Raw genomic sequence first — 16,440 nt, forward strand, 5'->3', positions numbered from 1 at the left:
TTCCTTCTGCTCATTTGTAATCTTTCTCTATGGCACTCATTTGCCTCAGGCAACCACTGTTCTGTTTTCTGTCATTATAGATTTGCATGTTCTAGTATTTTATATAAATAGAATCATACAGTATGTATTGTTTTGTGTCTGGCTTTCATTCAGCATAACTATTTTGAGATTTATCCGTTTTGTTGTGGGTCAATTCTTTTTATTGCTTAGTAGTTTTCCATTGTATGCATGTACCAAATCACTCCTTCTGTTTTTCTGAATCCATACACCAATCAGGTTTTTGTCCCCATTACACCGTTATGTTCCTGAAAAATTAATTCTCACTTATCTCCCTCAACATACCGGCAGCATTTGTCACAGCTGATCTCCTCCTCATTGAAGCAGTTCCAGGAGGCTTCCAGAGAAATTCACTCTCCTGGTGTCCCTCCCCCGTCCCTGAACACTCCCTCCAACTCTTTGGCTGCTTTTCCCTCATCTCCAAGGACTCTAAACTAGTTGTGCGTCCTGGGGCTCAATACAATCTCTTTTCCATCTAGACTCCTTCATTGGTGATCTCATCCTATTTCATTGCTTTCTAAGTCATCTACGACCACCAGAGGCAGAGGTAAATAGATCCCGCCTGCCCTACACTCGCTGTCCCTGCCCTTAGGTCACTCCAGCATCCAGCAGGCCAAAAGCCTCAGACGATTTCTTTCCTTTCTGTCTCCTCCAGGGCCCCAGTTCTGTGTCCCCATCTGCTCACGGCCCCTTTCGCCCAGCTGCTCCCCTTTGCCCTGCCCTTGCTCTGAGCCATGTGCTCGGCCACCAGGTCCAGCCCACATGCTGCCCTCACAGACGCCAGCTCGCCAGCTCTGGGGTTCTGGGCCTCCCTGTTCTTGGCACATGCAGTGGAGTGTGGGTCAGGCGACTAGCGAGTGTGTCCAGGCTTTCAAGGGGATGCCGGGTGGGTTGCAGGTGGGCCGCTGGGTGTGAGGGTGGGGATGTGAGGTTACGTCTTACGCGAGGCAACGTGGGCTGGATGTGGCGTGTGGCTGTGTGTGGCGCGATGTAGGCCTCCTGCCCGGCCCGCAATTAGACGGGTTGAGATCGTTAGGACCGTTAAGACTGTTAGGAGCGTTAAAACCGTTAGGACCGTTAAGACCGTTAGCCGCGTGTCCGATGGGGGCGGGGCCCTGAGGACGGGAAGGAATCCCATTGGCCAGAGGAGGCCCTGGGGGCGGAGCCGCGCATGCTTTGGCTGTCGCGGCGGAACCGGGGCTTCTCCAAGTCAGGTCTGGGCAACTCCAGGTATGGCGGCGTGCCCCAACAGCCAGAGGTGGGGACAAGGAGCGCCTTGGGCAGGGTGGGCTAGACTGGGTTGGAGGTGGGGGTAGGTGGGGGGAAGGGTCGAGGAGCCTAACGGGGACTTGGGGATAGGTTCGGGATTCCTGGGGGCCTTGCAGGGTTTCCCGAGAGTTTGGCTTCTGCACCTGAGTCCGGCTTTGGAGTCCCCCGCTGCCCTTTCTTTCCCTGTGGTGGTAGGCTGCTGTGACTCTTGAAGGAGGCCCTACTTCGGCGCTAGTCCTTGAGGAGTTTTTGTCAGATTTCGGAGGGTCTGATCTCCCATCGTAGGTTCCCACCTGGGAGACTCAAGGAAGAGAGTTGGCCTGGGAAGTCTGAGTGACACTCAGAGAGGCCCACTGGGATTTATCTTTGATTATTATTATGGAAAATCCTAAGGAGTCCTCTGGAAAAGACTTCGGAATGATAGGAGCTCAGAGAGTGTCTCCGGGTTGAAAAGAGACTGAAGTTGACCAGGCGCGGTGGCTCACGCCTGTAATCCTAGCACTCTGGGAGACGGGGGATTGTTAAAAGTCCAGATTTGGAAACCAGCCTGAGCAATAGTGAGACCCGTCTCTACTAAAAATAGAAAGAAATTAATTGGCCAACTAAAAAATATATAGAAAAAAATTAGCTGGGCATGGTGGCGCATGCCTGTAGTCCCAGCTACTCGGGAGGCTGAGGCAGGAGGATCGCTTGAGCCCAGGAGTTTGAGGTTGCTGTGAGCTAGGCTGACGCCACGGCACTCATTCTTGCCTGGGCAACAGAGTGAGACTCTGTCTCAAAAAAAAGGAAAGAAACGAAAAAGAAAAGAGGCTGGAGTTGAGAGAGGAAGACTGTTCATGCTTGAGGAGGGCCTGACCAGGCCTGAAGTCTGAGGAAGAGACTTTTTTCTGGTCTTTATGCAGTGGAGGAAAGGGAGTCGCACTTGGAGGGACTGCACGCCCGGGCTTCAAGATTTTCAGGGTTGGCCAGCTGCAGTGGCTCACGCCTGTAATCCCAGCACTTTTGGGAAGCCAAGGCGGGAGGATAGCTTGAGGTCAAGAGTTCAAAACCATCTTGAGCAACATACCGAGACCCCCATCTCTACAGACAAAGAAAAATTAGCCAGGAGTGATGGCAGGTGGCTGTAGTCCCAGCCACTTGGGAGGCTGAAGCAGGAGGATCGCTTGAACCCAGGAGTTTGAGGTTGCTGTGAGCTATGATCATGCCACTGCACTCTAACCAGGGCAACAGAGTGACACCCTGTCTCTCAAAAAAAAAAAAAAAAAAAAAGATTTTCAGGGTTGAAAGACAGGGTCAGATGGGGGAAGTCTATACCCCTCAGAGCCTCCCATGCTTACCCACACTGCTAGGGCCCTTCCTGTCTGAATGGTTCCATTCGTGGCATGCAGTCAATTTATCCTCCCCTTTTATGCTTCTTTTAATAAGGTTGGGGTGGTGAGAACTGACGGGGGGATCCTGACCTTGAAAGTTTTAAAGGTGTGCATTAAAAGTTTTTAAGTTTTCATTTAAGTTTTCATTTATCTTGGAATGACTAGTGTTCTACTTTAGAATGCCTGCCTCTTCATTACTAGTGTTGTAGTAGCATCTTCAAGGAGAGTTTTAGACAGATGGGATTTCTACTACCCTCTGGGAATTTAAAAGGCTATACAGGTAGCATGGAGATGGGTAAATGCAGAGAAGAGAGATAAACCTGAGGTTGGGTATATCAAGCCCTAGGTATTCCTTAGACATATTGAGAATAAGGGTGTACTTACCACAATTTTTAAACTTTGGGAAAAAGAATTAAGGGTGTAACCATGGACTTTAACTTCATTAAAAACCCTCTTAAGAATTAATTAGAGCCGGGCGCGGTGGCTCACGCCTGTAATCCTAGCACTCTGGGAGGCTGAGGCGGGAGGATTGCTCGAGGTCAGGAGTTCGAAACCAGCCTGAGCAAGAGCAAGACCCCGTCTCTACTATAAAAAAATAGAAAGAAATTAATTGGCCAACTAATATATATAGAAAATTAGCCGGGCATGGTGGCACATGTCTGTAGTCCCAGCTACTCGGGAGGCTGAGGCAGAAGGACTGCTTGAGCCCAGGAGTTTGAGGTTGCTGTGAGCTAGGCTGACGCCACGGCACTCACTCTAGCCTGGTCAACAAGCGAGACTCTGTCTCAAAAAAAAAAAAAAAAAAAAAAAGAATTAATTAGGTTCTGGAACCCAGGGAGTATTCTAAACCCCAAGCCACAGACTTGTAAATTACCATCCTCTGTCAACATAAACAGAGATAGAAAACGATGGAGGATTTAGCATCTAAGTGTAATAATGACATTAATAATGGACTTGATGTAGTGATGTGTGTAAAATTGTTTAGATTCTAGAGGGAATTTCTGTTAGCATGAAAGGAAGAAAGACAGACTATCAAACAAGTACACATGAGACCCAAGAATCCTGTATTTACATAAATATACCTCTGTTGAAACACATAATACAGTCTGTGCTAATCTAGGAACTTGAAATGCAGTAATTGAAAACATCAGGCTGGACGAGGTGGCTCAGGCCTATAATCCTAGCACTTTGGGAGAGGCCAAGGCGGGAGGATTGCTTGAGATCGGGAGTTCAAGACCAGCCTGAGCAAGACTGAGACCCCCATCTCTACAAAAAAGAGAAAATTTAGCCAGGTTTGGTGGCACTTGCCTGAAGCCCCAGCTACTTGGGAAGCTGAGTCAGGAGGATTGCTTGAGCCCAGGAGTTTGAGGTTGCTGTGAGCTATGATGATGCCACTGCACTCCAGTGCAGGCAACGGAGCCACCCTGTCTCGGGGAAAAAAAAGAATTTTCTCACATCTATTTGTTGGTTATCTTGAGGTACAGTTTGTTCTAGAAAGGTAAGATAAATGACTGATTCTTTCTCCACCAGTTTTCAGAATAATGAGTTGATTGCCTATCTTCCAAAGTGATTAGTGAAAGTTTTAAAAAATATAATTATGAATTCAACAAAGGAAGCCCCTATACGTTATCTCTCCAGTAGTCCTTGGCCCTAGTAGTCTTTGATAACTTCCTTGTTCTCTGGTATGACAAGATGTTCTGACCAGGCATGATGGTTTGTGCCTATAATTCCAGCTACTCGAGAGGCTTAGGTTGGAGGATCATTTGAGCCCAAGAATTAGAGACCAGTTTGGGTGATATAGTGAGACCCCCATATCAAAAAAGAAAAAAAAAAAAAGCTCCAGGGTTGTTTTCCACATTTCTTGCCCCAGACCTGGTCCTTTTAGTAAGGAATGGCATTTCAAGACAAAAGCTAGGTATTATGGGAGATCATTGCTACTGAGTCGGTCATTGTTTCCTAGCATTTTCAGTGGACAGAGTTATGAAATACATTTTTTGTTTTTTGAGGCAGAGTCTCACTCTGTTGCCCGGGCTAGAGTGCCATGGCATCATCATAGCTCACAGCAACCTCAAACTCCTGAGTTCAAGCGATCCTGCTGCCTCAGCGTCCCAAGTAGTTGGGACTACAGACAGGCATGTGCCACCATACCTGGCTAATTTTTTCTGTATATTTTTAGTTGTCCAACTAATTTCTTTCTATTTTTAGTAGAGACGGGGTCTCGCTCTTGCTCAGGCTGGTCTGGAACTCCTGAGCTCAAATGATCCTCCCGCCTCAGCCTCCCAGAGTGCTAGGATTACAGGCGTGAGCCACCGCACCCAACCTTAAAATACATTTTTAAAGAGAAAGATACCTTAAGTTAATAATGATATTTATTTTATACCAAACCTAGGATTACAGGGATTTTGCTTAATTCCTTTGATTTTATATGTGTACTTCTTATCACACACTGAAATTTTTGGTTCCCGCCACATTAATACAATTATTTGCTTTATTCTTTTTTTTTTCTTGAGACAGAGTCTCACTCTGTTGCCCAAGATAGAGTGCCATGGCGTCAGCCTAGCTCACAGCAACCTCAAATTCTCAAGCTCGAGCTATCCTCCCTCCTCTGTCTCCCAACTAGCTGGGACTAAAGGCGTGCACCACCACACCTGGCTAATTTCTTTCTATTTTTAGTAGAGACGGGGTCTCACTCTTGCTGAGGTGATCTCAAACTCCTGAGCTCTGGTGATTTTCCCACCTCGGCCTCTCAGAGTGCTAGTATTACAGGCGTGAGCCACCATGCCTGGCCTTCTCCAGTACCTTTATGGTTTCATTTTTACATTATTTCTGATTCATTTGGAATATATTCTAGTGTTTGGTGTAAAGACTTGATGGAATTTTATCTTTTTTCATATAGCTATTCAGTTACCCCAACTATACTTATTAAAATGTCTTCTCTCTCTTCCATATATTTGAGATGCTACCTTTATCATGTACGTACTACATTTCTGTTTTCAGTTAAATTTATTGCTGTGTTTTATCTTGTGTTCTACTGGTTTGTCTCTCTAATCATGTGCCAATGTAAGGTGAAAAATTATAGAAGCTTTATTATATGTTTTACTACCTGATAAAAGTAGGCCCTTTCTCTCTTTCCTCTCCCTCTTTCCTTTTTTCCTTTTTGGGAATTTGCTGCCCAGTCTTGTTTGTTTTTCCAAGTGAACATTATAATCAACTTTCTACCTGCAGAAAAAAATCTAATGGCATTTTTATTGAGATCATTTCACAAAGTTTAAAATCTCTAGAGAGGTATAACATCTTTGTGATGTTTAATCTTCTTATCAAAGAACATGATATATCTTTCCCATTGCTCAGGAACGGTTTGTACAGCCTGAGCAAGAGCGAGACCCCGTCTCTACTATAAATAGAAAGGAATTAATTGGCCAACTAATATATATACAAAAAATGAGCCGGGCATGGTGGCGCATGTGTGTAGTCCCAGCTACTCGGGAGGCTGAGGCAGGAGGATTGCTTAAGCCCAGGAGATTGAGGTTGCTGTGAGCTGGGCTGACGCCATGGCACTCACTCTAGCCTGGGCAACAAAGTGAGACTGTGTCTCAAAAAAAACCAAAAAAAAACACGGAACGGTTTGTAGTTTTCTCATATACCTGTTGTGTGGCTTAAACAAAAGAAATTTATTTTCTCATGGTTCTAGAGACTAGAAGTTCAAGATTAAGGTGCCGTCAAAGTTGGTTTCTGGTGAGGCCTCTCTTCCTGGCTTGCAGTAGCCCACGTTCTTGCATTGTCCTCTCCTGGCCTTTCTTCTGTGTGCATAGAGAAAGAGAGAAAGAAAGATCTCTGATGTTTCCTTTTCTTGTTATAAGGACACCAAACCTTAAAAGAATTAGAGCCCTACACTTATGACCTCATTTAACCTTAATTATCTCCTTAAAGGCCCTATCTACATATACAGTCACATGGAAGATTAGGGCTTCAACATACGAATTTTAGGGGGGCACAATTCCATCTGTCATAGTGGGCATCCTTGTCTTGTTCCTGACTTTATCAAGAAGGCTTCTAGTGTTCAAGGAAGTATATATCAATCTTCTGTTTTATTGAGTACTTTTTTGTTAAAATGAATTTGTGTTGAATTTTATCAAATGCCTTTTCTACTTCTATGCAGGAAATCATCTAGTCATCTCTTAGTCATTATTTGCTAATATTTAAGATTTTTGCTTTGATGTTCAACATTGACATTAGTCTATAGTTTTAATGGTTAATGCAATCCAAGTTTTGGAGTCAGTATTTTAATTCTTAAAAATAATTTGGAGCCAGGGACAATGGCATGTAATCCTAGCACTTTTGTCTGCTGAAGCAGGAAGATTGCTTGAGGCCAGGAATTCGAGACCAGCCTGGGCAACATAGCCATACCCTGTCTCTACAAAATTAAAAAATTAGCTGGTGTGGTGGTGTGCACCTGTAGTCCTAGATACTTGGGAGGCTGAGCAGGGAGGATTGCTTGAGCCCAGGAGTTTGAGGCTGCAGACAGCTGTAATCTTGCCACTGTATTCCAGCCTGGGCAACAGAGCAATACTCTGTATCTAAAAAAAAAATAATAATGATTTGAAAGTTTTTGTTTTATGATACTCTGGAACAGTGAAATAGCATTGGTATTATCTTTCTGTTTTTTCCAGAAAAATTGTTCTATTTAACTTTCTCTCTACTAGCTATAGGTGGCTTTTATTTGTTTATTAATAAAAATAGGAAAAAAAAATTAGCTAGGCATGGTGGTGAGCACCTATAGTCCCAGCTACTCAGAAGGCTGAGGCAGGAGGATCACTTGAGCCCAGGAGCTGGAGGTTGCTGTGAGCTAGGCTGATGCCATGGCACTCTAGTCTGGGCAACAGTGTGAGACACTGTCTAAAGAAATATAAATTAAATTAAATTAAATAGTGATTGTTTCTAATGAAGTGTCTGTTTTTCAATCCATGTAATTTGCTGGCTAATCTAATTTAAACCTTATAGCCTCTTTCCTTAAATAAAAATGATTTTCATGATTCCTTTATTTGTAATTCCTACATATAATATTTTTAAATCAGTTTGGGTTCAGCAATAACTTGTATCTCTCAAGGGCAAACTGCCTTTCTCTGTGTTCTTGTCTTCCACACAATGTTCTTTCTGCCCCATAGAATAATCAGACCTCCAAGACAAAGGAAGTTAGTTCTCTAGGACTCAAAGTTAGTGACCCACTGCCCGAGAGAAGATAAGGAATTTGCTCTCCATCCTGAGAAAGCACCACTTAGCCATATTCTGCTCATTGGACCCATAACCAGCTTTATGTGCTTTTCTGTCTTTATTCAGCTAGCAAAGAACTTCTTTTCTTGGCTCCCATCCTGTTTTCCCCACTTCTACTGCTGCCTCAAACTGCAGCCTCTGTAAAAGCAAACATTACCATCTCAACTCCATCACCAGCAGAGAGGACACCTGGGGCTTGACTCAGCCAGGAGCAAGAAGACTGCTTCTTGCTCTTTTTCTATAAGCCATTGAAAAACTCCATACTTTGTAGAAAGTATAAAAGTATATAAAGTATAAAAGTATAAAATTGAAGGCCAGGCATGGTGGCTCACACCTGTAATCCTAGCGCTCCAGGAGGCCTAGGCAGGAGGATTGCTTGAGGCCAGGAGTTCAGCCGGAGCAAGAATGAGACCCTGTGTCTATGAAACATAGAAAAATTAGCTGGACATGGTGGCTCGTTCCTGTAGTTCCTCAGGGGTCCGAGGCAGGAGGATGGGTTGAGCCCAGGTGTTTGAGGTTGCAGTAAGCTATCATGATATCACTGCACTCTAGCCCAGGTGACAGAGGGACTGCAAAAAAAAGTATAAAATTGAATGATCTGTGCAAGACGTGTTTGCACAGGGGAGTGGGATGGGGGGGGGAATCATGACTGAATGTAACTGACATTCAAGTTCCTAACTTTTTTTTTTTTTGAGACAGTGTCTCACTTTGTTGCCCAGGCTAGAGTGAGTGCCGTGGCATCAGCCTAGCTCACAGCAACCTCAAACTCCTGGGCTCAAGCCATCCTCCTGCCTCAGCCTCCTGAATAGCTGGGACTACAGGCATGTGCCACCATGCCTGGCTAATTATATATATATATTTAATAATTCTAATTATATATATATATAATATATATATATTAGTTGGCCAATTAATTTCTTTCTATTTATAGTAGAGACGAGTTCTCGCTCTTGCTCAGGCTGGGTTCGAACTCCTGATCTCGAGCAATCCGCCCTCCTCAGGCTCCCAGAGTGCTAGGATTACAGGTGTGAGTAACCACGCCCGGCCTCTTTTGCACTTTTGACAATTCATCTTGCCAAGATGATCTTGACAATCACAAGGTCATCTAGATTTTCTCTTATGTTATCTTCTAGGAGTTTTATATTCTAGGAGTTTTTCATATTTCATATTTAAGTCTATAATTTATTTTGAGTTCATTTTTGTGAAGAATGTAAGATTTATGTCCTAGAGTCCTTTGTGTGTGTGTGTGTGTGTGTGTGTGTGTGTGTGTGTGTGTTTTGCTGTTCAGTTATTCTAACATATTTATTGAAAAGGCTTATCTTTTCTCCATTGTATTATCTTTAATCCTTAGTCACAGATCAGTTGACTATATTTGTGTTTGTCTATTTCTGGGCTCTCTATTCTGTTCCATTGATCTCTTGTCTATTTTCTTTTTTTTTTTTTACTGATACCACACTGTCTTGACTACTATAGTTTTTTTTAATCAGCTGACTTTAAGATTCAACTGTAGATCCATAGTAAGTCTTGAAGCCAGGTAGTGTTATTCCTCTGGCTTATTCTCCACATTGTGTTGGTTATTCTGAGTCTTTTGCTTCTCCACATAAACTTTAGAACCAGTTTGTCAATATCCATAAAAAAACTTGCTAGAATTTTGGTTGGGATTGCATTGACTCTGTAGATCAGTTTGGGAAGAACTGACATCTCGACAATAGTGAGTCTTCTTATCCATGAATAAGAATATCTCTCCATTTATTTAGTTTTTTTGATTTCTGTCATCAATTTGTAGTTTCCTCATATAGATCTTGTACATATTTTGCCAGAGTTATACATAACTAAGTATTTCATTTTGGGAGGATACAAATGTAAATGGTTTTATGTTTTCAATTTAAAATTCTACTTATTCATTGCTGGTATATAGGAAAGTGGTTGACTTTGTATATTAACCTTCTATCCTGTGACCTTGCTATAATCATTTATTAGTTCCAGGAATTTTTGTCATTTCTTTTAGATATTCAATATAGATAATCATGTCATCTGTGAACAAAGACAGTTTAATTTTTTCCTTCCCAATCTGTGTACTTTTTATTTAATTTTATTTCTAATTTTATTTCTCACTCTGTTGCCCAGGCTAGAGTGCCATGGCGTCAGCCTAGCACACAGCAACCTCAAACTCCTGGGCTCAAGCGATCCTCCTCCCTCAGCCTCCCGAGTAGCTGGAACTATAGGTGTGCACCACCCACACCTGGCTAATTTTTACTATTTTTAGTAGAGACAGGGGTCTTACTCTTGCTCAGGCTGGTCTCGAAATCCTGAGCTCAAGTAATCCTTCTGCTTCAGCTTTCCAGAGTGCTAGGATTATGGGCATGAGCCACAGCAACCAGCCTAAATTTCTTGTTCTTGGCTGGACATGGTGGCTCACGCCTGTAATCCTAGCACTCTGGGAGGCCGAGGCGGGTGGATTGCTCGAGGTCAGGAGTTTGAAACCAGCCTGAGCAAGAGCAAGACCCGTCTCTACTATAAATAGAAAGAAATTAATTGGCCAACTAATATATATAGAAAAATTAGCCGGGCATGGTGGTGCATGCCTGTAGTCCCAGCTACTCGGGAGGCTGAGGCAGCAGGATTGCTTGAGCCCAGGAGTTTGAGGTTGCTGTGAGCGAGGCTGATGGCATGGCACTCACTCTAGCCTGGGCAACAAAGTGAGACTCTGTCTCAAAAAAAAAAAAAAATTTCTTGTTCTTATTTCATTAGCTAGGGCTTCCTTCCAGTATACTCATGGCAGTGGTGAAAGGGGACATCCTTTCCTTGTTCCTGATCCTAGTGGGAAAGTTTCTAGTTTTTGTTTGTTTGTTTCTTGTTTTTTTTTTGAGACAGGGTTATGGTCACCGTGTCACCTGGGCTTAGAGTTCAGTGGTATCATGATAGCTCACTGTAACCTCAAACTTCTGAGCTCAAGTGATTCTCCTGCCTCAGCCTCCTGACCAGCTAGGACTATAGGCTTGTGCCACCATGCATGGCTAATTTTTATATTTTTTGTAGAGCCATATGGGGTCTCGCTTGTGCTCAGGCAGATCTCAAACTCCTGGCCTCAAGCGATCCTCCCGCCTCAGCCTCCCAGAGTGAGGATTACAGGCGTGAGCCACTGCACCCCGCCTAGTTTCTTACCATTAAGTGTGATGATATATGTAAGTTTGTTGTAGTTTTTTAAATCAAGTTTAGACAGTTCACCTCTCTTTCTAGTTTCCTGAGAATTTTTATTAGGAATGGGTCAATTTTGTCAAATGAGTTTTCTGTATATACTGATATGATTGTGTGATTTTTATTCTTTAGTCTATTGATGTGATGGATTACAGTAATTGATTTTTTTTTTTTAAGACAGAGTCTCTCTCTGTTGCCCAGGCTAGAGTGCCGTGGCATCAGCCTAGCTCACAGCAACCTCAAATTCCCGGGCTCAAGCAATCCTCTTGCCTCAGCCTCCCGAGTAGCTGGGACTACAGGCATGCGCCACCATGCCCGGCTAATTTTTTCTATAGATTTTTAGTTGTCCAGCCAATTCTTTCTATTTTAAGTAGAGACGGGGGGGTCTCACTCTTGCTCAGGCTGGTTTTGAACTCCTGACCTTGAGTGATCCTCCTGATTTGGCCTCCCAGAGTGCTAGGATTACAGGCATGAGCCACCGCACTCGGCCACAGTAATTGATTTTTGAATGTTGAACCAGCCTTGCATACCTGGAACAAATCCCACTTAGTTGTAGTGTATAATTATTTTTATATATTGTTGGATTGTATATACTTATTTTTTGTTGAGGACTTTGCATTCCTGTTCGTGAGAGATATTGGTCTGTACTTTTCTTGTAATGTCTTTGTCTGGTTTGGGGTAATACTGGCCTTATAAAATGAATTAGGAAGTATTCCCTTTGCTTCTATCTTTTGGAAGAGACTGTAGACAATTGGCATAATTATTTTCTTAAATGTTTCCTTAAATGTGGAATTCAGGCCAGGCACAGTGGCTCATGCCTGTAATTCTAACACTTTGGGAGGCAGAGGCAGGAGGATCACTCAAGACCAGCCAGAGCAACATAGGGAAACCCTGTCTCTAAAAAAAAAAGAAAAAATTATCCAGGCCTGGTGGCATGTGCCTATAGTCCCAGCTACTTGAGAGGCTGAGGTAGGAGGAGTGCTTGTGCCCAGGAGTTTGACGATAACAGTGAGCTATGATTGGGCCACACTGTACTTCTGCCTGAGTGATAGAGCAAGACACTATCTCAATTAATTAATTAGTTTTTTAAAATGTAGAATTCACCTGTGAACCCCAACTGGGCAATGTAGCTGGTTTTTCAAATGAATTTATTTCAGTTGTTATCCCAATGACGTATTTTATTAATTTATTTGCTTTGTGGGAAAATAATATTGCACTGAACTTCTTTGAAGGTAGTCTACAAAAAAGAAATTATCTAAACTGTGTTCAGTAGGATTGAGGCAAAAAAATTAACTTTTAATATTTAGTCCAAACCTGCAGCAAACTTCATTCTCAACTGACATAAATATATGTGAGAGTCTATGGTCTGTTTTGGTTTTTTAGAGATGGGGATCTTGCTGTGTTGCCCAAGCTGGTCTTGAACTCCTGGCCTCAAGCAGTCCTCCCCAGTTGGCCTCTGAAAGTGCTGAGATTACAGGCATGAGCCACTGCTTCTGGCCATTGTCTGTTATGAATGAGTCTTTTAAACTGAGAGTGAGTAAATGTGGAAGGCCCCAGGAGACCATGGATTCATTTGAGAATGGTAAATCCATAGTCTTTGAGAAAGTAATTAAGAAGCTAATAAGCACCTGTGTCCATACCAGGCACTAGATATTCATGATCTTTAATTCTTACCCATATTATTTAAGGTAGGTATTATCCTCTTATCCTCATTTAACTAATGAGGAAATTGACATTCAAAGAAGTTAAGTGATTTACCCAACTTCACACTTTGTACTCTTTGACTCTTGACTCTGACAAGAGTCAGTCAGGATGTGAACCTTGGTCTGGTTGCCTCTACAGCCCTACCCTTTCAATTCATTACCTTGCTGCTCATAAAGCAAGACATTAAGAGCTGTTCAGTTCCAAAAAGTGCCATAAAATAGAGCAGATGTTGAGAAACAGAATATGTATACTTGAAACACTGTGATCTTTTATACTATACTGACCTGGCTTTGAACCTACTTACCCCTAATTATTGGAGAGGACTTGAGCTAATTATTTAAACCTATCTGAATTTGATCACAAATTTATAAATGGGCATAATAACAACTACCTCACAAAATCATCGTGAGGATTTAAATAAATGGCCATATATAAAACCTAGCATTGTGTTGGCATGTGGTAGTGGCTAAGTAAGTGGTAGTACCTTGATTAATATTCTTACAAAACAAATTGTTGGTTATAATCATTCAAATGCATCTATTTTTCTAGAAAATTAGAACAGATTTCCTTAAGTTTAAATTATATAAAAATATACTAAAATGTCTATCTTCAGAACTTGTTTCATTTTACCTAGGTTTGTGTTGGAACAGTATTTGATGTCCAATGGTCTTTAATCCACCATATGTATGGAAAATCATATTTTCTAATGCCACAATGATAGTGTATAATCTGATAAATATGAATGTTCTTGTGAGATTAAAGAGACAAAATTTAGAAGTTGATCTTGTTTCTAAAATCTAGGCTATATGATCATTATAATGAACTCTAATATAAGCATGTTGAGTTGTCAGTAAACAGAGTAGTAGGCAACTGCTTATATGAGAGGTGTGGGAAGGCACTTTTGTCCAAAGAACTCCTTCCTTCCTCATGCAGCTTCTGTACTGCCCGAATTCCACAGATGACTTTGCATTCCAATATCCCATGGTCTGGGGAGAACTAGTCTTCTTGAGAGAAGTAATGTAATAGATTAAGTCATTCATTGGGTCAGTCAGTGAAAGATGGGGTTTATTGGTCCTTTCTTAAAAGCAGATTATTAATAGGGTGGCAAGAAAAAAGGGCAAAAGAGTGGAAGATGGAAGGCAAATTTACTGTTTCACAGGTGATCTTGGTCTTTCCCTGGTATTAAGATGGATGAGAATTGTATGCAATTTAACAGCAGAAAATACCTGTTTCTAGCACATAGGTAATGGAAATTTTCACCAATTGGATGTGAATGTAACTGCTGAAATGTCCTCATCTATATATAATAATCACTAGTAATCTTTGGAAAAAATTTTACTATGTTAATTTTCTTAATATTTTTATGTTCTTTGAAATAGGGATAATCATAAGAAATGAATTTTAATGTCTGGAATATCAAAGAGATGCTCAGTATTCCCTCAGGCTCTGGGTAAGTCTTCTGGTTATATTCTCTGATACTTAAGAGGATCTTATGGTTTCACTGATTTCTCAGAAAGAGTACCCCTTCTTACAAGAATAGAGGTACCCCATACAGCCTCTTCTCCTTGTCTTCCTCTCCTCTGTCATTGTTGTACCTTCCCATACTTCTTTTTTCCTTTTGCCCATTTTCTGAAATTAAAAATGATGTCAACCCAGTTCTGTATATTAATTGAGTAATGACTCTGTATCCAGCACTGGGCCTATAAAAGTCAGACATGGTCTCACATCTAGACACTCACCTCAGTTGGAGTGACTGCTATTGAAATAGCAAGGAGTTCTTACAGCACAGGTGTAAAAAAAAAAAAATGAAGAAAAGAAATAGCAAGGAACAAAATCAAGACAATGTTAAGATGTGTGTTCAATTGTATAGTGCTATTTGTATGTATTGTGGAGATAAGAGTCATTCCAGCTGTTGACAAGGCTTATGAAATTATTGTCCCATATGCTATTCCACCCAGGTATTTATATTGGTGTCTACCATCCTTTAATAAGCCTGACATTGGTAATTTGGTGGGTGCACCTTAGAAGTAGTGTATATTTAAGGGATTTCTAATTGGTTTAAGAGATTTCTAATTGGATTACCATTGGTTTGAGAATGGTAAATCCATAGTCTTTGAGAAAGTAATTAGAAGCTAATAAGCACCAGTGTCCATACCAGGTATACTCTTATCATTGGATAGTTTCTTTCCTCCCTAACACTTTTCTGAATAGAGTTATTAATTGATCAAAAACCTAGGGCACTGTTTTTTTTCTCAAAAAAAAAAAAGCTTAAAGTTGAGATAGAGTAGAGAAAATCTATCTTTAATTCTTGATCATAGATTTAAGATATAAATGCTACATGATTTCAGTAGGCTTACAGAGCTATTTTTTTTTCCCAGCCCAGCTGATTATTCTATTTGGCCCTAAAGGGGGAGTCATAGAGACCTATTTTGAGCAATGATTATGTAAACTATATTACACTATATTGTGTGTAGTCTATTTTCTTAGTTATCTCAGGAAATATATAGGTTCTGTGAGTAAAAATAATTACCCTTTGCTATCCTGAACTGTTAGAGTTTCTTGTTGTTTTATTAATAATATATTTGAAAGCTGGGCACAGTGGCACACATCTGTAGACCCTGCTATATTTAGAAGGCTGAGGCAGGAGGACTGCCTGAGGCCAGGAGTTAGAGGCCAGCCTGAACAACATTTCGAGACCTTGTCTCTAAAAAAAATAATAATAACAATAATGTGTTTGGTTACATCAACATATAAACAAATAGTATGTATTAATAATATTAAAGTTCCTTCAGTTTAGAATATGTACTTATATGTTATCTAATTACTTTAAATTTAACATTTGGAAAAGGAATGATTTGTGTGTATATGTGTATCTGGGTTTTTGTGTTTTTTTGTAGCCAGTTAAATTTATGTGTATGTGTTTTAATAAAAAGTATGTTTTCTCAGGTTACACAACACCATTAGGTAACACAAATTGCTATAGAGATGTCTTTCAAATTAAAAACTTGAAGACTATCTTGTCTACTTATGTTGTTTCTGTAGTAGGCCCAGTGCACTATATTCAAGTGTGATTGTATCATTATCATTACTGATATCACCATCCACTTCATATTTGAGGTTTCAAGACTGGCATAGATATCTGTGGGAAGCAAGGTGGAAGTTCACAGCTGGAACTATTTAAAGCAAGAAAGGACAAGTCGCCAAAAAGGGTGAAGGGAACAATATCTTATTTTAAAAACATTTTTTTTTTTAAGACAGAGTCTCATTTTGTTGCCCAGGCTAGAGTGAGTGCCATGCCGTCAGCCTAGCTCACAGCAACCTCAAACTCCTGGGCTCAAGCAATCCTCCTGTCTCAGCCTCCCGAGTAGCTGGGACTACAGGCATGTGCCACCATGCCTGGCTAATTTTTTCTATATATATTAGTTGGCCAATTAATTTCTTTCTATTTATAGTAGAGACGGGGTCTCGCTTTTGCTCAGGCTGGTTTTGAACTCCTGACCTCAAGCAATCTGCCCACCTCGGCCTAAAAACATTTTTTAATGGATCCTCTTATGCACAGTTATGAGTTGAT

The 16,440-nt window shown here is 41.2% G+C and overlaps 1 protein-coding gene across 1 annotated transcript in view; it reads left to right on the forward strand.

The window, feature by feature from the left end:
* Positions 1-1,206: 1,206 nt before the first annotated feature.
* IHO1 (interactor of HORMAD1 1) overlaps positions 1,207-16,440 on the forward strand; it is a 40,423-nt gene continuing 25,189 nt past the window's right edge. Inside the window, exons 1-2 of the mRNA XM_012771242.3 lie at positions 1,207-1,315; positions 14,249-14,319. Coding sequence (XP_012626696.2) covers positions 14,264-14,319 — 56 coding nt within the window. The 5' untranslated portion in view covers positions 1,207-1,315; positions 14,249-14,263. The remainder of the gene's footprint in view (positions 1,316-14,248; positions 14,320-16,440) is intronic.

The sequence above is a fragment of the Microcebus murinus genome, chromosome 1, assembly GCF_040939455.1.
Source record: "Microcebus murinus isolate Inina chromosome 1, M.murinus_Inina_mat1.0, whole genome shotgun sequence".
NCBI classification, from domain to species: Eukaryota; Metazoa; Chordata; class Mammalia; order Primates; family Cheirogaleidae; genus Microcebus; species Microcebus murinus.